Raw genomic sequence first — 23,965 nt, forward strand, 5'->3', positions numbered from 1 at the left:
TGAACCCTCAGGGACTCCTGGCTGAGCCCTGTGGTGCTGTTTGAGGGTCTCCAGGACGAGGGAAGAGATGAGAATCTTGACTTTGTGTTTCAGAAGGCTGATTTATTATTCTATGATATATTAAAATAAAATTATATACTACAACTATACTAAAGAAAAAGAGAAAGGAGAAAGGAATGATAAAATTTTGTGACCGACCAGAGTCCCAACACAGCTGGACCTGTGATTGGACATCAAGTAGAAACAACCACATGAAACCAATCAAAGATGCACCTGTTGCATTCCACAGCAGGAGATAATTATTGTTTATATTTTGTTCCTGAGGCCTCTCAGCTTTTCAGGAGGAAAAAATCCTGGCAAAAGGATTTTTCATAAAATATATCAAAAACATATTTTATGAAAAATCCTTGGGGTGTGCAGCGACTTGGTTTACAGGGGCATTTGTCACCTTTTGATGGGTCCCGTGGGGCATCACCCAGCTCCTGCCAACGCCTGTGCCCAGATCTGCCTCTGGCTGTGCCCACAGCAGCCTCAGGCTCCGGAGCAGCCTCTCCACCCCTGATTTTTCTCTCCACCCTGGCAGCTGGCTCCATGCTGGGTTTTTGCTCACGCTCCTGAGCTCGGGAAGCAAAGTGTTATCAAGTGCTTCTCAAGTGGTGGTGGCCCTCGAGTTGAGAACCAAAGCACTTCAGCAGCCCTTTGTTGCCTTGCTCGGAGCTGTCTGGCTCTTCTCAAAGGACTGACAGTTTGCAGATGCTGTTTGTTCAATAAAAAAGAGTAACCTCGTCTCTAGCTTCAGAAAAACTGATGATTTCTGCCTTGCTCCCAGCAGTGCCTTCAGGCGTTCTGTCACCACAAAAACAGAGAGGTTGAGGGTTTGAGCCAAGGCCTGAGGTTCGGCTCAAGGCTTGGGGTTTTGGGTTAAGATGTGGGGAGATCCCCACTCATTGTAATCCCCGTTTCTGCTTCTCCATTTAGTGCTTGCACTGAGCTCCAGGCTGAGTCTCCTCGAGCAGCTGCAGTTCCCTGAGGGAGCAGTGAAACACCTGGCAGGAAACACCTCCATTGCCCAGGACATCGATTTCTGCCTTCAGAATGACCAGGCTCAGAAAGCAGCACATCATCCACCCCTGGTGCTGAAACCATCATCCTAAATCAGAGATTTTAGTGCCTGACATTCAGTATTCTGAGATTTTCAAAAAGCCCGAAGGGCAGTGGAATTCCAGGTGGTTCAGGCTCTGCAGGTGTTTGGCAGTGATTTGTCAGGACACTCCCACAGCAGCTCCTGGACAATTGCTGCTCTGTGGACAGAGACAACAAATCCCACATGGGTGAAGTGGCTTTGGCTGAATCTGGGGTTGATCTGGCCCTAAATCTTGCCCTCCTTTCTCTCCTCCACCTGTGCCCTGCCTGGTAAGCAGTTCTCCTTCTTGGAAAAGCTTTGGAGCCCTGAGATAAAGGGCAAATCCATTTTTTTTTCTTTCTTTTTTTTTTTTTTTGATGCAGCTCAGCCACAACAGATTGTAGATTTTAAAAGTTTACATGGGTTAAAAAGCAGTGTTGCTAGGAGGTGTCAGTACTGCTAAAGGACTGATTCTGCCTGGGAAAGGGGAGTGAAAAATGTGTATTTTATGATTGGCTTGTCACAAATATTCAAATAAATATTATATGTGCTGTGTTAGAAAGTAATGCTGTATTAATTCTCTTAAGTAGTGTGTTAAATGTAGTTTTAGGTTATAACAAAATGTTAAAATAGAAACTGTGCTGTGTAGGCTACTTCTAAAGAAAGGACTCTCACTGAGATGGCAGTCACAGGACACCTGAATCTTTCAGAGAAAGAGAATTTATTGCCCCATTATCAGGAGAAATTAACTTCTTCCCACCTTGCTTGGGCAGGATGATGCAGTCAGGATTCAGAGGAAGAAGTTGACACTGACCAGACAGAATCCTGTGTTTGAATGGAATTTATGCATCATGTATGAGGTGTATGAATATGCAACGGGCTGTTGCTTTTAAGGGTTAATCCTCTGTTAACTCTGTCCTTATTTGGGCTAATTTTGCCCAGAAAAAGGTACCCACAGTGTCCCTAACTCTTTGTTTCTATTGTCTCATATTGTCCTAATTCAAATTGTCCAAATTATTATTACTCTAATTGTATTACTATTTTTATAACCATTTTATGACTATTAAACTTTCAAAAATTTTAAAACCAAATGAATGTGTGTTTTTCACAGTGGGGCTGTGTCCTGCCCTGGGTGCAGGGTGGGAGGGCACAGACAAGCTCAGGCTCTAAAAAACTCTAAAAACCTCTAAAAAACTCGGTGTTTCTGGTGGTTTGAGGCTGCTGACAGACAGACAGACAGAACAGCTCCAAGGCTCAACAAAGCAGCTGTGAATTAAAGCTTTGGTGAAGCATCAGTTCTCACCAATGCTAGATGGAGCTCTGCTACTCCAAACACCACACCCGAGCAGGCTTTCAGAGGAGTGTTCACACTTCTGAGCTGGTGTTTCAGGATCCACCGTGCCTGTCACTGCCCAACGCAGCTTCCAGGGCTCTTTTCCAGGTTTTCTGAGCCTGGCATGGCTGGGTCAAGGTGAACATCATGGCTACAGAGTTCCCTTCTCATCCTGTTCTCCTCCCTCCCTTCCTCTTTCCATTCAAGTCGTCACAACGCACAAATGTCATTTATTTACAATCAAAATACTTATCATATACAATCTCTGCAGGGCTCACAGAAATGGGTGTGATATCCACACTGCAGGCTTGGGCTGGCACGCTCAGGATGAGTCCTGCAGGTCAGACAATGCCCAGGCTGCCACCCCATGTGCTGAAATCCCAGCTGGCACTGCAGGGCACAGGTAGGAAAATGTGTTTTGACAGCAGTTCAAGGAGGCTTTGCAGTTTCACAGCTTTTCTGCTGCCAAATAAACCCCCCCTTGGGATGGCCAATCCTTTTCAGGATGTCACCATTCCAAAAAGGCCAGCACAGAGAGGACAGGAATGTCTCATCCCTCCATGCTCTGCTGTGTGGTGACAGCCAGAGGGACACCCAGGGGACAGCAAAGCCACACAAAGCCTCTGCTGCTGAGGGACACAACACAAAGGCTGCTGGTGGCAGTGTCCCCCTGTCCTGCTGCTGCCCCACAGCTCCTTGGCTTCCATGGGGTCAATCCTGCAGGTGGTGAAGCTCCTGCATTTGGCACATATGCTGTGTTTCTGCTGGTGTCAGTAATTAACAGCAGATCTTAATGAGGGGTATGTGGAGGCCAGCTATGCCCAGGTCCCCGTGCCACTCTGCCAGGGCAGGATCTCCATGTCCCCATGGCTCAGGGCATCCCAGGAACCCTTCACCCACCTGGATGGGCACCTTAAACCCCTCCAGGCCTTGGCTGGGCACACAGGTGTGTTTGTTCACCTGTGTCCTGCACTCTCACCCCTGCAAACAACCCCCTCCCCGTTCCCTCTGTGCTTGCTGGGGGTGTAACCCCGAGGGAGGGAGCTAAATGAGGGAGTGCTGATGAGGAACTCATTAATTCTGGTGCCTGTCAGCCTCACAGGGTGATGATGATAAAATGCTGCATCCTTCTGGAGCAGCGGGAGGTGGCAGCAGGACCGGGAGGGAGCAGCCTGGCCATGGAGCTGAATCCAGCCCCAAATCCTGCACCTTCTGTCTGACGTGGAGCTGCATCCAGCCCCAAATCCTGCACCCCTGGGTCCTGACATCCAGCCCCCTTCTTCCCTGGATCACCCCAGAGGGGTGGGAGTGTTGTGGGTTGGGTAAAGGTGGGATTGTGCAGGCACCGTGTCCACCACAGCTGCAGCCCTGTGGAACAGGGATGATTCCCTCCTTTCCAGCCCTGGAAAAGGGATGATGCCCTCCTTTCCAGCTTCTGGAATTGGGGTGATGCTGTCCTTCTCAGCCCCAGGAACAGGGATAATCCCTTCCTTCCAAACCCTGGAAAAGGGGCAATGCTCTCCTTTCCGGCCCCAGGAATGGGGATGATACTCTCCTTTCCAACCCCAGGAACAGGGATGATACCCATCTTTCCAACCCCAGGAACAGGAGTGATTCCCTCCTTTCTACCCCCAGAAACGGGGATAATACCCATATTTCCAACCCCTGGAATGGGGGTGATTCCCTCCTTTCCAACCCCAGGAACAGGGATGATTCCCTCCTTTCCAACCCCAGGAACAGGGATGATGCCCATCTTTCCAGCCCCTGGAATGGGGATGATTCCCTCCTTTCCAGCCCCAGGAACAGGATGATTCCCTCTTTTCCAAACCCTGGAACAGGGATGGTGCTCACCTTTCCAAACCCAGGAACAGGGATGATGCTCTCCTTTCCAGCCCCATGAAAGGGGATTGATGCTCTCTTTTCCAACCCCTGGAATGGGCATGATCTTCTCCTTTCCAGCCCCTGAAATGGGGATGATTCCCTCCTTTCCACCCCCAGAAACAGGGACGATACCCATATTTCCAACCCCTGGAATGGGAATGATTCCCTCCTTTCCAACCCCAGGAACAGAAATTATTCCCTCCTTTCCACCCCCAGCACACACAGCTGCTTTGGCATGGCCAGCACATGGTGTGTCACTGCACAGGGTGGCACCTTCAGAGGGCACCATCCTGTGCTGCTCTGCCTGCCTGGCCTCTGCCAGAGGCTCTGCCAGCCCTCCTAATGAATTCAGTGCTGCCCTTCACATCAAACAGCCACAGGAGAAGGCATTTCTCGTCCCCATCTTTATTCAATGTGCCAAACACGGGCCTCACGCAACATATTGTTCACAGCTGCAGCTTCAAAAGAACCGGGGGGAGCTTGTGTGGGAGGCACCGAGCGTGCTGGGGCTGCTTGTGGTCACCAAGTCCCACCAGGGAGGAGCTGAGAGCCCCTGGACACCACTCCAGCCATCCTGCAAGGCCGTGGAAATGCCTCAAACAAGGTTTGGGGTGGTGGAGAACAAGGGCAGGAGGTGGATGGAGGACAAGGGGGTTCTCAGAGCTGCCTCTGCGCCCTCCTGCTCCTCCCTGCTCCACTCTCAGCCCGTCCCCATCCATCTCTCAGGGCTGAAACCCAATTAGGGTGCCGGGGAGGGGGTGGTGCAGCAGCACAGATGTCCATTAGCCCCGGGGATGGAGATGGAGCGATAGGAGCTCTAATGGCCTCGCCAGGGCTCTGATGACAGCCTGGCTGCCCCAGCTGCACTAGGGTGACACCAGAGCGGTTTGCAGAGCATCTCGATGCAGATTTGGAGCTCTGTGCGTGCACACGTGTGCCTGGAGTGTGCTTGCGCGATTTAAAGGCAATCCAACACCCCCAGGAGCTGCCCAGAGCTGCTCCCTCCTCACCCTCAGTCCCACTGCAAGAAGGATATTTGGCAGTGGAGCCTGCTGTGCTCTGAAGTTCAATTAACCCCATCTCCCCCCTGAACAGGCTTCCCTTCCTCTGCTCAAATGCCACAAATGATCCTTTGCAGATGCTAATCTGCAGAAGGAGGAAAAAAAAAAAAAAACAAAAAACCAGAAAGACTCCACATTTAAGATTCCACATTTAAGATTCCACATTTAATTGCAGAACATAAAGATATTACAGGGTCATTAAAACGCCATGAATATGGAAATGAAATCCACAGGCATCCATGCAGATAATGGCAGGGAAAAGGGAGTTGCAGGTGAAGCTGGAAAGGTGGAAAGGTGGAAAGGTGAGCTCCGTGTGGATGCATCATTAACCCCGCTCCAGGCAATCTCCAGCGGCCAGGGGGGACCTCGGGGGTCTCGGGGAGGGGGTGGGCAGGGGGAGGGCGGTGCTGGCCTGGGCAGAGGCCGAGTGCTGAGGGTTAACCCTTGCTCTGGGGGTTTTGGGGAGGAGCCTCCAAAGATGCCTCAAATCCCCACCAAACCTGGTCTGTGCCTCGGACTATGAGATTTGACAGCCCAGGGGTGATGCTGAGGTGGTTTTGCTCTTCAGGGACCCCTCTCCAGCCAGGCTCAGCCCCCTGTGTGCCTCATTACTGGGCTGATCCCAATTCCCTGTCTCTCTCCCCTCCCTCCCGCTGCTCCGGCTGCCGGCTTGACACTGACGTGAGCTGCTAAGTGGAAAAAATTAATGGGGGCCTCGCTAATTGGAGCTGAGACACCAGGAAAGAGAGAGAGAGACGCAGGCCAGGGTGGCTCTGCAGGCTGTGATGGGTGCTGTGGTGTGGCAGGGGCCGCAGCCACCAGGATTGAGGAGCTTTTTGCTGCTGTACCTCTGTCCTTGCAGCTTTTGGGATGTCCCCAAGGAGCTGCAGTCCCTGCAGGGGACACAGCCACCAGGATTTGGGGGCATTTTGCCATGCCCAAGGTGCTGCTGTGCCTCTGTCCTTGCACCATTGGGACATCCCCAAGGAGCTGCAGCCCCTGGAATTCCTTGGGATGTCCCCAACAAGCTGCAGCCCCTGGCAGGGGACACAGCCACCTGGATTTAGGAGCTTTTTTCTGTGCCCAGAGTGCTGCTGTACCTGTGTCCTTGCACCATTGGGATGTCCCCAAGGAGCTGCACCCCTGGCAGGGGACACAGCCACCAGGATCTGGGGGCTTTTTGCCATGCCCAGTGTGCTGCTGTACCTATGTCCTTGCACCTTTGGGATGTCCCCAAAGTGCTGCAGCCCCTGGCAGGTGCCACAACCACCAGGATTTAGGGGCTTTTTGCCATGCCCAAAGTGCTGCTGTACCTCTGTCCTTGCAGCTTTTGGATGTCCCCAAGGGGCTGCAGCTTTGGGGCATTCCTTGGGATGTCCCCAAGGAGTTGCAGCCCCTGGCAGGGCACACAGCCACCTGGATTTAGGAGTTTTTTGCCATGCCCAGGGTGCTGCTGTACCTCTGTCCTTGCAGCTTTTGGGATGTCCCCAAGGATCTGCAGCCCCTGGCATTCGTGTCCTGATGGGAGGGCATGGCTGAGGAGGCTGTGGTGATGCTGGGACACCTCTGGATCCTCTGGACCATCCAGACCCCCAGCAGGATGTCTTTGTGCCGAGGTTCCAGAGTCCCCCCCTGCTCTCCCAGCAGTGTTTTTGTGCCTCCAGGGAGAGCGGGAGGAGGAGAAAAGCAGATTAGAGTTATCTGAGCCGAGAGCTAAATGTCAGCTCACATCTGACACCGCTCCGAGGGGGAGGCAAGCAGTGGTGCCCCCCTCATCTCAGGGGGCACCTCTGGGGGCACGGGCAGCTGGGATGCCACCAGAGGGGGGCATGGCTGCCCCGGGGTCCCGCTGCCTCGCCTGGCTGGCACAATCCCACCCGCAGCCCCAGAAACTTTCCTTCTCTGGTTCCCATGGAAACCGGGGATTTGCTTCTCCCCAAAGTTGAGCTGTGTGCCTGAGCTCTGTGCCCGAGCGGAGCCCCTTCCTCGGAGCCCCACGGGACGGTGGTTTGGGGGGAGCTGCTGGTCTGGTTGGCACCGTGCCTCGGTGTTTGAGGAGCCAGAGCAGCTCACTCACCCTGCCCGGGCTGTTCCGTGCCAGACCGGGATGTCCTGAGTGGGGCAGAGCTGAGGAGGAGGAGGATTGTCACCTTCTCAGCACTCTGTCATCTCCACGGCTTGGGCAGAGAAAATGAGCAGCCTGCTGAAAAAATAGCCCGGCAGAGTGACCAGAGAGCCCTTGGTCCATCTTGAGCCCCTGCCAGTGATGGGCACACAGCAGAAACCAGCCCTGCTGCGGGCTCCAGCTGGGAAAGACACTGGGGGAGGGATTTGAGACCTTCCCTGGGCAATCAGAGAGGGGAAGGACATTTAGGGAATGATTTGAGACCTTCCTGGGTAATCAGAGGGGGGAAGGACATTTGGGGAGTGATTTTAGACCCTCCTGGGCAATCAGAGAGGGGAAGGACATTTGGGGAGTGATTTTAGACCATCCCTGGGCAATCAGAGGGGGGAAGGACATTTGGGGAGTGATTTTAGACCCTCCTGGACAATCAGAGGGGGGAAGGACATTTAGGGAGTGATTTTAGACCCTCCTGGGCAATCAGAGGGGGGAAGGACATTTGGGGAGGGATTTGAGACCCTCCTGGACAATCATGGCGGGGAAGACATTTGGGGAGTGGTCCCTGGGCAATCAGAGTGGGGAAGGATTCTTGGGGACTGATTTGAGACCTTGCCTGGGCAATCAGAGGGGGAAGGACATTTGGGGAGTGATTTGAGATGGTCCCTGGGCAATCAGAGTGGGGAAGGACATTTGAGGGGTGATTTGAGATGGTCCCTGGGCAATCAGAGTGGGGAAGGACATTTGAGGGGTGATTTGAGATGGTCCCTGGGCAATCAGAGTGGGGAAGGACATTTGGGGGGTGATTTGAGACCCTCCCATGGCAATCAGAGGGTTTCAGGGCTCTGCTCACCCCCGGCAGGAAGGGGATGGCCTGATGCTGCTCTGCTGGAAGGAAAATCTTTCCCCATCCATCACTCCCTGCCGTGGGCTGGCAGGAGCTGGCACCGGGCACCAGCCCTGGGGGCACTGAAACCCTGAGGGCTGAGCTGCGGGAGCCTTTCCGTGGGATAAGTGTGGAGGAGTCAGATTTAGACAACAATGACTAAAACTGAGCTTCAGTAAAAATTAACTCTCCAAAGAGGGGAATGTTCCAGGCGCTGCCATTTGCTGTCGGTAAAAATAAACCCGCAGGTTCAACACAGCCTTTTTCCTTCTGGCTGCTCACGTGCCACATCAGGGCAGCTTCCTCCTGCTGAAATGGTTAAAAAGAATAAAATCACACAAGATCAGCTCTGCCTTGCCCTGCTGAGCATCATCTCCATGGCTGAAATGGGGACCCCAAGGCCGAAATGGGGTCCCCAAGGCCGAAATGGGGTCCCCAAGACCTCTCCGTACTCAGGGGTGCATCAGGGCTGGGGTGAATTTTTTAGCACAGATTTTGGGGTGCAGCCAGCACCTGCTCCACACCCCAGAGCTGGAAGGAGCTGGAAACATCAGGTGGTGTTTGAGGCTCGCTGGACACCTGGCAGGGCCCATCCCTGCAGCACACAGCCCCCCTGCCAGGGCTGCCTCCTTCCCTCCACCTGCCATCCTCACTGGGGTTTTAATTAGTGCTCCTCTGTATATTCAGCAAGCAGGAGCCCGGAATGGAAATGTACAGGTGTCCCCTTGATCCAGTTTCCATGGTTGCCGCATCGAGGTGGGGGCTACATCCTATTTTTTTTTATTATTATTTTTTATATTTAATAATTTTATTACAGTGGCTTCAATCCACTGGCGAAGAAGAGAAGCGGGGGAGAACGTGGGGGAATAAAAAATGCTGGATGAAAAGGGCATGTTCCCGTGGCTGGGCTTATTTGCTGTCATTCTTTTTCTCTTATTAGCCAGCGCTGTTTTCCAACATGCTCAAAGTCCAGGAGCTCACTAACGAGATCCCAGCTCTGTCTGCTGTGGGGGAACAGCCCAGGCAGCCGTGCTGGAGCCACACAAATGTCTGCGGGGCCAAAGAGGGCATGGGGAACACCACAGAGCTGTGCTGACATCCTCATCCCCATGTCCCATTCTGTGGGATTGGCCCTGGCATCCCTCACTGTAGGAACAATAATTTTCACTATACAATATACAAATTCTACAGCATTTACATACAGCCTATAAAAATCATTACATTACCATGGTGTGTTACATTTGAAACCCTAAAAACTCCTTTTTGGGCCCCTTCTGCCAAGCTGTAGGGTCTGCTCTGATCGTCGGACCTGTCTGCAAGCAGAGGGTGTTGTTCCATCAAAAAAAGATTGCCACACCATTGTTTTCCAGTTGTTCAGTAATTAAAGTATCTCAGATCTCGCTTTCATTTCAATCTCACTCATAGTTTCCATATTCTCAAAATCTTCTGCCAGACAATCATATTTATAAGGCTTTCCTGGTTCATCTTCCCCAGCACAGCAAAGCCACAAAGGGACCTCAGCCACCCCCGAGCAGCTCTTGGGGACACTGGGTTGGTGTGCAAGGAAAACCCAGGGAGTGCCAGGCAGAGTCCCCAGAGCCCTGCCAGGGAATTGGGCTCGAGCTCAGGGATGCCAGCACCAGGATCTGCCTGTCCTGTGCCATCCTCACCCAGAGTGGTGGCACTTGGAGGGTGGTGGCACTTGGAGGGTGGTGGCACTCATGGAGGGTGGTGGCACTCATGGAGGGTGGTGACATTTGGGGAGGGTGGTGGCACTCAATGAGGGTAGTGGCACTCAGGGAGGGTGGTGTCACTCAGGAAGTTTGGTGGCACTTGGAGAGTGGTGGCATATGGGGAGGGTGATGGCACTTTGAGAGGCTGGTGGCACTTAGAGGGTGGTGGCACTCGGAGGATGGTGGCACTTGTGAAAGGTGGTGGCACTTGGAGGGTGGTGGCATTTGGGGAGGGTAGTGACACTCAGAGAGGTTGGTGGCATTTGGGGAGGGTGGTGGCACTCGGGGAGGCTGGTGGCACTTTGAGGGTGGTGGCTTCTCTGCGTGCCAGCACCATGAACTCTCCTCCATTCCTCTCACCAGCCTCCATCTCCTCTGCTGTGACCAGCGCAGTGTGTGAACGTCCCCATCTGCCACCACAGGATTGTTTAGCCCAAACCCTGCCTCGAAAACAGCCAAAATCTTCTCTGTTTAGCTCAGGATGCGTTTCAGCTTTTGTGCAACGGGCGTTAAAAATATCCCAGAAACGGCATGGGCCCAGAAAAATCCTCTTTCCTCGCCCTGCACTGCTCAGCTGGGCTTGCCAAGAAGGAAGAATTCCCCTCTGCTCCTGGCACCGTCCCGCGCTGTGGCAGGCAAACACACACACCCGAGCCACAGACCTATTAGTCACCAGTAAATGTTCTTTTCCTCTCCCGATTTGTTTCCCTTGAAGCTTGATGTTTTCCTCTCCTGCTGCCCGGGCCTCGCTAGGCTGCAATTAAAGCCAGGAATCAAAGCGGCGTGGTGCAATTAAAGGGATGCGGGATGCCCCGGGGCTCATGCACATCCCCGCCTGTCCCGGGGAGCTGTGACAGTGCCAGGGGGCAGGACAGGCTCAACTGTGAAGATTTTCCATCGTTGATAGCGTCATCAGCAGCTCTGGCACCTGGAGGATGAGCCGAGATGCATTTGCTCCCCAAAGGAGATGAATTTTCCTGGCTGCGAGAGTGGTAAACACACGAAGCGGCTCACGGTGGGGAGGAGACGCTGAGATTGAATCTCCATCGTGCCAGGGGAGGCTGTGCCCATCCCTGCACTGACTGATGCTCACTGTGCCCTTCCCTGTGGTTTTCCTTGGGGACAGCCCTGAGGATGCAGATCCCACACCCAGAACCCAGAAAAGAGAGCATGCCTGCTGATTCTTGTCCCTGTGCCAGCTCAGGGGACAGCCAGGCCATTGCTGTCCTGCTCCTGGCCAGGGAAGAACAAACCATGAGATCTACCATAAACTGTTCAGTGCAATATAAAATCTACCCAGTGCAAATCTCCAATCACCCAGTGCAAAACAATAATTAATAAAGGATTTAGTGCAATACAGCACTGCTCCTGGCCAGGGTGAGTGGGCTGGATGGAGGCCAGGATGTGAGCTCGGGGCATGAGCTCAGGAGCATTGTCAGTGCCCAGTGAGCTGTGACAGCACCCAGTGGGCAATGCCTGGCCACAGCATGGCATGGTGATGTGGGAGGGTCACACCACCAGAGTGCTGAGCCCAGGGCAGGGCAGGGAGCAGCTCCAGCAGCACCAAATCCACTGCCACAGCAGGGCAGGACCAGAACTGGCTCCTCCAGCACCAAATCCACCACCATAGCAGCTGGGACAGGACCAGCTGATTCCACTGCCCCAAATCCACTGCCAGAGCAGCTAGGGCAGGACCTTGTGGCTCCTCCAGCACCAAATCCACTGCCACAGCAGCTGGGGAAGGACCAGACAGTTCCACCAGCAGCAAATCCACTGCCACAGCAGGACAAGACCAGAGCTGGCTCCACCAGCCCCAAATCCACTGCCACAGCTGATTTCACCAGCACCAAATTGACTGCCAGAGCAGGTGGGCCAGGACCAGGTGGTTCCACCAGCACCAAATCCACTGCCACAACAGCTGGGCCAGGACAGGACCAGCTCCACCAGCACCAAACCCACTGCCACAGCAGAGCTGGCGCCCATGTGGGAAGTGCTGGGGAGCAGGAGTTGCCCCCAGAGCAGGGCTGAGCCCCCCAGAGAGAGACCCCCTGCCCTCCCCTGTGCCATAAACACCAGCACACCCCACCGCAGCTCATCTCCCCGCTGCTGGCAGCGCCGCCCCACGCAGAGGCTGCCCCAGCTCTGGAAAAATAGATAGCAACAAGTGAGCGCGGGCAGCAGGAGTGGCAAAGCATATGGTAGGTGCTGGAGTTTATTCCTGTCGGCGAGTGTCAGCAGCGACAGACGGCTGGGGGCGGCGGAGAGAGAGGAGAGGGATGGGGAGGCGCCCGTGCCACACCACCCCAGGGACGCGGCGAGGGTTGGGACCCTGCCACCCCCTGACGGTGCCACCCGCGCTGCGATGCTCGCCTGGGCTGTCTGAGCCCCCCTTGGCACCCCAAACCCCCTCCCAAACCCGTGATGCATCCAGACAAACCTGGGAGCCCCATCTGAAAATCACCTGGCTGATGTGGGGTGCGAAAAATGCGTATTTTTTTTGCGAATATTCAAATGAATATTGTATGTGTTGTGTTACTAAGTGATGCTGTGTTAATTCCCTTAAGTAGTGTGGTAAATATAGTTTTGGGTTATATTTTTTTTAAAGAAAGGACTTGCAGCCACAGGATACCTGAATCTTTCAGAGAAAGAGAATTTATTGCCCCATTATCAGAAGAAATGAACTTTTTCCTGCCTGGCTAAAGATTGAAGGCGCTGTTAGGATTCAGAGGAAGAAGCTGACACTGACCAGACAGAATCCTGTGTTTGAATGGAATTTATGCATCATGTATGAGATGTATGAGTATGCAACAGGTTATTGCTTTTAAGGGTTAATCCTTTGTTAACGTGGGTAATTTCTCAGGCTTATTTTGCCCAGAAAAAGGTACCCGGACTGTCCATAACTCTTTGTCTCTATTGTCTCATATTGTCCTAATCCAAATTGTCCAAATTATTATTACTCTAATTATATCACTATTTTAATAACCATTTCATTACTATTAAACTATTAAGATTTTATAAATAACTGATTGGCATTTTTTACATGCATCATATATGAGAAGTATGAATATGCAACAGGCTGCTGTTCTTAAGGGTTAATCCTCTATTAACTGCGTCTTTTTTTGAGCTTATTTTGCCCAGAAAAAGGTACCTGGATTGTCTGTAACTCTTTGTTTTTATTGTCTCATATTGTCCTAATGAAAATTGTCGAAATCATTATTACTCTAACTATATTTTATATATTTGATATATTTGATATATTTTTATATATTTTATATGTTTTATATATAAAATATATTTAATATATTTTATTTTTTATCTTAATATATTTAATATATTTTATATATTGTATATATCTATATATATATATTATATCTTACCATTTTATTACTGTTAAATTTTTAAAATTTTAAAAACAAGTGATTGGCATTTTTCACATGGGGGAACACCTGGGGAATACCTGGAGGAACACCTGGGGAACACCTGGCTGCTCTCTGCTCCGGGGCTCTGCCAGCTGTGCCCCTTCAGCCCAGCCTGGCCCTGTGGCACTTGGGGACATCCATGGGATTGTCCTGGTGGCCAGAGCCGCTCTCTCCACGGCCGCCTCTGCCGGGAGTGGGGCGGGCAGGGAGCCAGCAGCAGTGGGAGGGAACAGATTGCCCGCAAAAAAGCGCCTCGGTTCCCAAACGGCGTGGAGCAGGATCTCCCCAGGGTTTGTGCCTTGTTTGTCTGAGCCCCCTCAGAGGCTCTGGGGCTGTTTAGGGGTTTTTCATTATGATGTGGGGCTGGGAAAGGTGAGGGCACCTTGAGCATCCCATCCTGCCCAGACTGGGCCAGGAACAGCCCTGGCAAGCACTGCAGGCATTGTGCATCCTCCCCTGGCACAGGTGAGGCAAACGCTGGCCCAGCAGCAGCTCACCTTTGGCTAATTGCAGTGTTCTCACCTTGATAAGATTAGCAATTAGCAATTACCAATTACAGAAACCTCCTGCCACAATTGGTCTGGGTCAGGAGCCGTGAGAGGGAAATTGGACACGGAAGCGCAAACGGGGATTAATTATAACCTGGCAATGGACAGCTTGGAGAGTTTAAATCTGTGTTTTTATGGATTTCTCAGTGCAACCTCTGGGTGTGAAGGGTGCCAAGGGCTCCACTGCAGCAAAGATGTGCTCACTGCTGTCCAGGACATACAGAGGTGGGTCAGGGATGTCACAGTGTTCCAGATTGCATTGCAAGATGTTTTCTGTTACCATCTCAAAGGCAGATTATCTTTTGTCAGGTGGGCAGTTTGCCTTATCTCTCTCTTTTTGAGTGACCACAATCACTCCTCCCTCGGGAGGGGACATCTGCTGATAACAGACTATTGAATGTCACTGCATGGCTGATAAGAACTACAGCATCCCATTGGGAGATGTGAGCCCAGAGGGAGGAGCCAAGCATTCCTGCCCGGATAGAATCTGGAGATTCTGGAACACCAGCCAAGCATTGCTACCCAGATATAGTCTGGAGGTTTTTGAGACACCAGCACAGCTTCTCCACTGGATTCCCCATAGGAAAAGCAGCTGTCTCTTCTTCCACTGGATCATCAGAGGAAGAATACACCTTTCTCCAGGATCCCTGCTCCAGCAGAACCACCCCTGACACTGCAGGAGGGCTGCAGCCACAATTCCAATGGGACTGCCACCAACACCCTGACCCACAGGGTGTCAGGTTGGGTTCTGACTCTGTCTGTGTTGTTCTAGTGTACTGCATTGTTTATTTTATCCTTTTTTTTTTTCCTTCCCTATTAAAGAACTGTTATTTCCTGCTCCCATATTTTTGCCTGAGAGCCCCTTAATTTAAAATTTACAGCAATTCAGAGGGGCAGGGAGGGTTTACATTCTCCATTTCAGAGGAGGCTCCTGCCTTCCTTAGCAGACTCGTGTCTTTCCAAACCCAGACACACAGGCCTGGGCTGGATCCCAGTGTGAGGCACGGGTGAGTGTTGCTGGAGATCCCTGCCCTCTCTGCTCCCGCCTGGCAGCCGCCGTTGTTATCTCATTGCCATGGCAATGCCAGCCCGGTTATCACTGCGTGGTCACAGTGCTTCTGCCAGGCAGGGGCGGTGCCAGGCCAGGCTGGAGCCCCCTCCCACCACAGCCCACCCCCCTGAACGGCCACAGCACGGGGAACAGGGTTAACACACCCTCAAAATATCTGGGGATGTGCAGATGGACATGTCCCCTCACCCCAGAGGTGAGGTCTGGGTGGGAAGCACAGAGAGGACATTCTGCACCTGGAGCATCTCCCAGTCCTGCCCTGCTCTGTCCAGCCAGGTGCCTCCCACATCAGCAGGACCCCTGTCACAGACAATCTTTATGGAAAATCCTTTCCTTAGGATTTTTCCTCCTGAGAAGCTGGGAGGCCTCAGGAACAAAATGCAAACAATGGTTATCTGCTGCTGTGGAATGCAACAGGTGGGTCTGTGGTCTCATGTGGTTGTTTCTAATTAATGGCCAATCACAGTCAGCTGGCTTGGACTCTCCTTTGTTATCATTCCTTTCTATTCTTAGCCAGCCTTCTGATGAAACCTTTTCTTCTATTCTTTTAGTATAGCTTTAATGTAATATATATCATAAAATAACAAATCAAGCCTTCTGAAACATGGAGTCAGATCCTCATCTCTTCCCCAATCTGAAAATCCCTGTGAGCACTGTCACAGCCTCTCTGTGCCCCACAGCCCCCTGGGCTGGCACCAGCCCCTGGCCCCCAAAGCCATCTGGATCAGCACCCAGCTGCACTGATATTGAAGTGTTTGCCAGCAGCTGCTGGTGTTTAACAAATCCTCCTGTCTGGGTATTTATGCTGTTTTTTCCCCCTCCCACCTGGTCTTTCTTGATGCTTTGGGAATTTTGTAAATGTTTTAAAGGCAGAATTTCAGAGTCCACCAGGCAGCTAGCAAGGAGCAGATCACCAGAGAGGGTGAGGAGAGGCAGGGAAGATCTGTTGTATTGCACTAAATACACGGATTCTGGCAAAGATCCTCCACCCTGCTGCTCTCACCCTCATCCATCCCTGCATGCTCCCTGCACTCTCCCACTGCAGCTCCTCGTGTTCTGTACACCCACCCTACCCCATCCCCAATTCAAAGCTGGATCCAGAGGCTTGAATTAACGATGAGGGGGAGACCAAAGTGCCATTTCCCATCCTCTGGTTGCCTTTTCCTGGCTGTAAAGGCAAGATCTGAGCCCAGATCCCTGTTAGATTGGCAGCCTCAAAGCAGGAGAGCAAAGTGCAGATGGAAAAGCAGAACAGAGGGAGCATGAGCTGGGGTTTCACCTGGCTGCTCTCTACGTGGGCACCCCCTGACCCCAGGGGCTGCGTTGTGCAGTGGGGATGCGTCACCCTCTTCCTCAGAGGATGTATCATCCTCTTCCTCCCAGCTCAGGAGCTCCTCTCACGATCTGAACCCAGATCCCTGTTGGATTGGCAGCCTCAAAGCAGGAGGGCAAAGTGCAGATGGAAAAGCAGCACTGAGGGAGCATTGCTGGGGCTGACAGTGCTGGGCAGCTGCTGCCACCGAGCTGCATTTCAGCACAGTGCCAATGCCTCGGGGCTGACAAGGAGCTGGAGGGCATCTCAGCTCCTCGTGGGCTCTGGGGAGGTTTCTGTGTCCCCTGGAGGAGCAGCACAGGCTGCTGGGTGCCAGGGGTAATTCAGAGGTGTCACTCTCCTCTGAAGAGACTTCTGCTCTCACCCTCATTCATCCCTGCATGCTCCCATTGCAGCTCCTTGTGTTCTGTACACCCACCCTGACCCCAGCCCCAAGTCAAGGCTGGATCCAAAGTGGGAGGTGGAGTCCAAAGTGCCATTTCCCATCCTCTGGTTGCCTTTTCCTCCCCAGATCCCTGTCGGATTGGCAGCCTCAAAGCAGGAGAGCAAAGTGCAGATGGAAAAGCAGAGCAGAGGGAGCATTGCTGGGTCTGGCAGTGCTGGGCAGCTCTGCCCACCCCATGTACACCCTGGCAGCTGCATTTCAGCACAGAGCCAAGTGCCTCGGGGCTCACAAGGGCCTGGAGGGCATCTCAGCCCCCGGTGGGCTCTGGGGAGGTTTCCGTGTCCCCTGGAGGAGCAGCACAGGCTGCTGGGTGCCGGGGGTAATTCAGAGGTGTCGCTCTCCACAGAAGAGACTGCGAGATTCGATTAAGTTCTGTTTTCCTCCCAGTAACAGTGGGAGTCTCTGCTCTCCCCTCTAAGGCAGACACGCTGCCATGGAAGACAAATGTTCTCAATAAAGCGCTGCAGCCGGGGGGAGCCCGATGCTCCCTCCTTGCACCCGGACCGCTCCCGCCGCTTCTCCCCGCCCTGTCCCGGTGTCCAGAACGGTGTGGCGGTGTCACCACCGGTACCGAGCTGGCTCCGACCTCGGGGCCACCCCCATCCCTGCCTGGAGCCCCCCCCCGCCACCGGCCGAGCGTTGCCAAGCAACGGGAAGATGCTTTTCTGACCGAAACGGGAAATCGGCAGCGGAGTCGGGGGTTGGGGGAGGGAAAGGGCTGGGCTGGAGCACGCCGGGCTCCCCCAGCCTCGACAGCACCCAAAAAACCCCCAGAGGAAAAGGCAAAACGGCTCTAGCCAAAACTGCCAAGGATCCCCGAATACCTCGGCATCGGGAGCCCCAGAGTGTCCCCAGTGGGACCAGGGTGTCCCCAGCAGTGACAATCCCGCTGATCTCCTCGCTGCAGAGCCCTCCTGGCAGCCTCGGCCCTGCAGAACACCCTGGATGAAATTGAACCCCTAATTTGCCCTCCCTCCCTCGCCAGCCATCACGCCACGGCCAAATGAGCTCCAGGCAATTTTCTCAGAAGTTGAGTCCTCGGCGCTGAGGGAACACACGGCTAAAAATAGCCGTGGCCTGTGTGTGCCTCTCAGCCAGGTGAGGCTCAGTGCCTCTCTCTGGAGATCAGGGCTCCTCCACGTCCAGCTCTGCCTCAGTTTCCCCGCACAGATTGGGTCGCACATTCTTCAGGACCCCTGTGCAGGGGAAATCTCCCAGGGCTCAGACACCACTTGGTGTGCACAGCTTGAATTTCACCTGGCTGCTCTTTACCTGAGCACCTCCCAACCCCAGGGACTGCGTTGTGCAGTGGGGATGTGTCACACTCTTCCTCAGAGGATGTGTCACACTCTTCCTCAGAGGATGCCTCATCCTCTTCCTCCCAGCTCTCAGCATGACCAAGCCCTCCCAGGTCCACTGAGGCAGGCACATTTCCTTCCCACGGTGTCTCAATTACAAATTCAGAGTTAAATCTTCCCCCACAAGATGCCCCTCTCCCCACCCCTCTGGCTGCTTCAAGTGTTGGACACTTTCCAGGGATTTTCGTGTGCTCAGGCTGACCCCATCCACTCTGGTTCAGACTAACTTAATCAGCCTCGTTTTTGTTACTGACTGCTGCAGCTTTGGACCTCTAGAAAAAGCATGACTTAAATTATTGGCACCCACCAAGCTGCTTTCAGCAACCCTGTGGGGGCCAGAGGTGAGAGAACAGATCTGTTCCCACCCAGCCTCTGTAGCTACCAAAAAGTGACAAATTATCAGAATTGTGGAAATTAGAAAAATGGTATTTAGGTAACAGGCAAACACTCCTCTTTTTCTTCAGCAGCATCTGGCTAGGAACAGATTTGGAAGTGGCAGGTGGGGGAGAAAAGAAAGCAACCTGAATGCTGTCAGCTGGGCAGGGGGAGTGGCAAGAACAAAACCATCACCATTTTCTTCATCTCCAGCGCTGAGGAGGGCTGCAGGGGTCAGGAGGAGGAGGAAGGACACCCACAGAGTGTCACAGCCCTGGCTGTGAGCTGGCAATGCCGTGGCTCAGCACAGCCCTGAGTCCCCCCTCAAGCAGGAGCAGCACCTTTCCCCATCTCCCCAAGAGATTCACCCTCACCTCACCCCATGGGGAAGGGCTTCAGAAGCTCCTTGAGCCCCTGGAAGGCTGCTTGGAAAGGGGAGCACACAGGGAGCCATCAAGAATAATGCCAGGAAATATCTTTGGGGAAAGCAGGAGCCAGGGCCACACCTGCGTCTGTTTTAGAAATGACTTTATTGCACTAAAAAGAGGAAATAATCTGTAAACAAACATTCCATTCAGGTATTAATATATGGTGTTTTTTTTCACTCCAAAAAAAAAACATCGTTAAATCCAGCCACAGAAATATCAAAGCAGGAACAACAGAAAACAGCTCCAGCAGCAGAGAGAGACCCATCCAAGCAACAGCCCTGGCTGCCACACCACCAGCCCAGCTCAGAGCAGGGCTCACAGCAGTGAATCCCTGAATGGTCACACACCCAAATCCAGCCCTGGGACAGGCTGGGCTGGGGCAGGACGAGGGTCCCCAACCCCCCCTTGGGTCTCCCTTTGGGGTCGGCCTGGCCTCCTGCTCTCAGCATCCTCCTCCCCAAACCCAAAGGCACGCGGTTCTTCTGAGGGGATGTCAGCCCTCAAACCTCTCAGAGCACCACAGCCTTCATCCCAGCTCCCACTCCTCCTCTTCCTCCAGCCTTTCCCCCCATCCCAGCAGCTCCAGGGTCCCCTCAGCACCCCAAGGAGCACAGGGTGAGGTGTGTGGGGGCTGCCAGCTGGGCAGGGTCCCCTTCCTGCCCCAGAGCTCCTCAGGGGCACAATGGTCAACCCAGACCCTGTTTGTGACCCCTCTCCCTGTCCCCAGAGCCCTCAGGGTGAACCAGGGCATTTTGGGGCTGGGGAACCATCCCTGGTGCTGGGATGCAGGGAATCCTCAAGTGGGAAAGCCCCTGTGAAGGATGGACATGTCAGCTCCTCATGTCCTGCTCGTTTTCAGCCACAAGCTCAGCAAACAGCCACGACCACCCTGGATCCCCCCACCCCGCCCCGACACGCAAACAACGGCTCTGCCTCTGTTACCTGGAACGTATTTACAGACAAAATAAAACGCTGCGAAAAAGATCAGCCTCGGGTATAAATAGTCAACACTGAGATCTGCCATCTGCTGCAAAAGGACAAGGAAGGAACATGGACTGTTAACACAGAGGGGACACACGTGTGTGTGTGCGTGTGTGTGTGTGTGTGTGTGTGTGTCCACGGGAGCGCTGCAAGCCCTGCTCCCCGCACAGAAACATGCAGAGCCCGACACAAAGGGTGACACCACACCGAACAACGACGCAGAGTGTTTGATCCGCCCGCAGGAATGCCCCGCCTGGGCCCTCCCCGCCCTCATTGTCCCCAGGCACTCTGGAGGGTGACACGGTGGCATGGGGAGGGTCGGGAGCACCGAGCTCCAAAGGGAAGCTGAAAACCAGGCCGGTGCTTTGGGATGTCAGATCCTGCTGGGCACAGGGGCTTGGTGGCCCCACAGGACACATCTCTGCTGCCACTTGGAAGATTCTCTCATAGACAAGGGAGGATGGAGGGGTGTGGAGCCTCACCTGCACTCAGGTGGGGCTGCTCCTGCCATCTCAGCTTTTGTCAGCAGGCACATCTGCTGGGACACTGCCTGTGCCCAGGGCAAGGAGTGCCAGCCCCTGGCATCTCCCTCCTGTGGGAAAGGCACGGGCAGCCTCCTGGATTTGGGCAAACCAAACCCCCCAATGCTCCATGAGCAGTTTTCCAGTGGGGTCAGCAGTGGGGACAGTGCTGGGGTGGGCAGGGAGGGCAGCCCAGGAGGCTGCAGGGCTCAGACCAAGCCAACCTTGCAGCCTCACAGGGCTGGGCCGAGCCCAGGAAAGGCTCAAAAGCCACAAACCTGACTCATCCTCCAGGCTGACCGCCCTGGGCCCACTCTGAGGTCACCTCTGCAGTATTTTCTTTGCAGTTTCCAAGCCCAGCGACTTGTCTTTTAAATTAAAGCTGTCACCTGACTACAGGTGCTGGGGCTTTCAGAGGTGGCCCTAAGTGTGCTACAGAGATTCACCCACCTCCAACCTGCTTGGTGGCAGCTGGAGACCACAGGCACAGGGAGGGGAGGCTCCAACAGGTGCTTCCATCCTCCCTGGCGGTGGGGAATGGGCTGGAGGCTCCCCATTTTCTGCTGCATCCGGGGCAGGAGCAGGGAGGGAGCAGGGGCAGAGAAGCTGTGGCTGCCGGCTGGAGTTGGCAGAGCCCCATTCCTGGGGATCCCCACACTCTGCCACGACCCCGGCCCTCCTCAGGGGGCCCTTCCAAACCCTCCTGCAGCGGGGCTGGGGGACAGCGCCGGCCCCACAGGCGGGAGGGCTCCCTCGGGGCTGGCAGCAGGTACCTACAGGCAGGACAGCAGGGCGGTGAGCGGCAGCTCCTTCTCCCCCAGCAGCGTGTCCCGCTTAAGGCTGCTGCCCTTGTTGACCACCTTGAGCTTCAGGGACATCTTCCTGGCGTGCCCGGGGCCCAGCCCATCGAAGAAGAAGTCCTCGTTGAAGACGGGGTTGCGGCTGTTCTTGACGATGGTGCTGCGCTGCTTCTGCAGCTTGCCGGGGTTGAGGCACAGCGAGACGCAGCAGTTGATGCTGCGCAGGTCGACCAGGGCATCGTAGAGGTCCTCGGCGGACACGAGGCGCACTCGCAGCCGGGCATTGGAGGGGTCGTACTCAGCGGCCAGGCGGAGGCTCCCGCCCCGGCTCAGCCGCAGGCTGTGCTCCCGGTCCCGGTCCCGGCCCGCGGGCAGCTCCAGGGGCAGCACGGCGGTCGGCGGCTGCTGAGTCCCGGCCGGGGCGCTCCGGGCGCGGCGCTGGGCGCTGGGGCTGGTGTCGGCGGAGCTGTCGTCGGTGCTCAGCGAGCTGTTGCGGGCCACCGAGTGCTTCAGCTTGATCACCTTGGACTGGCTCTCCTGGCTGAAGAGCTTCAGCAGGGACACGGAGCGCGACAACAGCGGCGAGCCGAAGGGTGAGGACTCGGCCGAGGAGCACGTGTCGCTCTCTCCGCCGCTGAAATACCGGCCCGGGTGCATCAGGGCGGCGCCGAGATCCGCCGGTGTCCGGCGGCCGCTGTCGCCGTTGAGCTTGGCTTTGCGCTGGGCGCCGGGCGAGGTGACGGGCGAGGGGCACAGGCTGCTGTGCTCGCTGTGGAACAGGGACTCCTTGCGCCGGGTGTGCGGGCTCTCCATCAGCGTGGCGAAGCCGTACGAGGTCTGAGCCTTGGGCACGTAGGGCAGCGACATGGCCGTCTGTGCCTGCGGGTCCACGTTGGTGCCGCCCTCGGTCCAGTCCTCGGCGGTCTCGATCTGGATGATGTGCCGCCCGCGGGTGCGGGACCGGGAGCGGCTGGACGGGCGCGGGCTGCGCGGGGCTTTGCGCTTGGCCAGGTCCTGCTCCGACACCGAGGCGCCCAGAGCGGCCCCTGCGGGCACCTCGGAGCCCTCGGCCTCGGCGGGAGCCGCGCTCAGCTTGGGCGGGATGAAGAAGTCGGGGATCTTGTCGGGGGTGAGGACGTTGCTGTAGCGGGATCCCCGCGAGGACTCGTCCGTCCCCGCGCCCCGGGAGCCGCCGTTCTCCGCCACCCCGCGCAGCCGCTCCAGCAGCCACATGTTGCTGCGAGATGTGGGGCTGGAAGAGACCCGAGGGGCACCGCTGTCACCGGGGGTCGGGCACCGGCGGAGGCAGGACGAAGCCGGAAGCACCGGGAGCGACCGGCGGCACCGAGAGACGCGAGCCGGGCGGGCGGGGGGACGGGACAAGCACCGGAGGGACCGGGGGACGCGCCAGCCCGGGGAGGAGCGCGAAGGAACCGACCGCGAGGAGCGGGGACCCGGGGGACAGGGATGCGATGGGACGGGGCAGACGCGAGGCCGGGACCGACGGAAGGACCGACCGAGCGGCGCCGCCGAGCCGGACGTTGCCGGGAGCCGCCGCCGCACCTGGAACGGAGCCGCCGCCGCCACCGCAGCCCGGGCGGGGCGGGCGCGGACGCCGCTTTTATACGGCGGCGGTGGCGGCGGCGGCGGCGGCTCCGCTCCCCGTCCGCGCCGTAATCCTCCGAGTGCGGCGCCCCCTCATTTCTGCCCGAGCGGGGCTGGAAACGGGACCGGGACTCCGACCGAGCGGCACCGGGACCGGGACCGCAACCAGGGCTGGAAACGGGACCGGGACCCGGGCCGAGCCGGACCAGGACCGAACGGGACCGGGACCCCGACCTAGCGGGACTGGGACTGGGACCCGGACGGAACGGTACCGGGATTGGGATCCGAACCGAGCGGCACCGGGACTGGGACCCGACCGAGTGGCACCGGGACTGGGACCGTGAGCCCCCCGGGTGCTGATGCTCGAGAGGTGCAGGAACCCGAGCCCGGACACCCGGCCGCGTTCCCACGGGAGTGTCGGGTTTGGGATGGGGTCAGGAGTGGGATCGGGACGGCAGCAGCCCCGCTCCGCCCCTCCCGGTGCCCCCAGCCCGCAGCGGGGTCTTTCCCCTCTGGGTGCAGCCGCTCCCCACTCCCAGCTCGTGATCTCCAAGCACTGAATGAAGCCAGCAGCATCTCGGGGCTGAGGAGTTGCCTCATGGAGTGGTTTAATATTACCCTGGAGGAGCTGCGGGGGATGGGACAGTGCCACATGTCACACTCCCCCGTGTCACACAACCCAGGGATGCGGTGGTGGCTGGGGACACCGGGACAAAACATCGGGAGGGTTCACGGAGCATCACAGCGAGCCCCGGTGCTGCGGGGGTCGGGAGAATCAACGGAGCGATGGGGCCCAGCCCGTTCCCCGGGGATTTACAGCCTTGGGGACAGGGATGCACCGACAGGGACAGTGCCACACAAGGCTCCAGCGGCTGCTCCCTCCCGGCTGCTGCCCTGTGGGTGCCATCAGGAAGCTCCATCATCATCCCTGAGCAGAGCAGGGCTGG

At 55.6% G+C, this 23,965-nt stretch overlaps 2 protein-coding genes across 2 annotated transcripts in view; both read right to left on the minus strand.

Annotated features, from left to right (window-relative positions):
* The window catches only part of SHC2 (SHC adaptor protein 2), a 75,400-nt gene that overhangs the window by 43,417 nt on the left and 8,018 nt on the right, over positions 1 to 23,965 (minus strand). The window lies entirely within an intron of this gene.
* Positions 20,930 to 22,913, minus strand: C2CD4C (C2 calcium dependent domain containing 4C). Its single transcript, XM_054291094.1, has one exon. It carries the CDS (start codon positions 22,644 to 22,646, stop codon positions 21,387 to 21,389), a length of 1,260 nt encoding a protein of 419 aa, XP_054147069.1. The 5' UTR covers positions 22,647 to 22,913; the 3' UTR covers positions 20,930 to 21,386.

Source organism: Melozone crissalis, unplaced genomic scaffold (genome assembly GCF_028551555.1).
Source record: "Melozone crissalis strain CALT ecotype California unplaced genomic scaffold, PUWL_Pcris_2 ptg000088l_1, whole genome shotgun sequence".
In the NCBI taxonomy this organism is placed as follows: Eukaryota; Metazoa; Chordata; class Aves; order Passeriformes; family Passerellidae; genus Melozone; species Melozone crissalis.

Bases quoted from the DNA above. Each gene is read 5' to 3' on its own strand.
- C2CD4C (XM_054291094.1), bottom strand. From the start codon at position 22,646: ATGTGGCTGCTGGAGCGGCTGCGCGGGGTGGCGGAGAACGGCGGCTCC.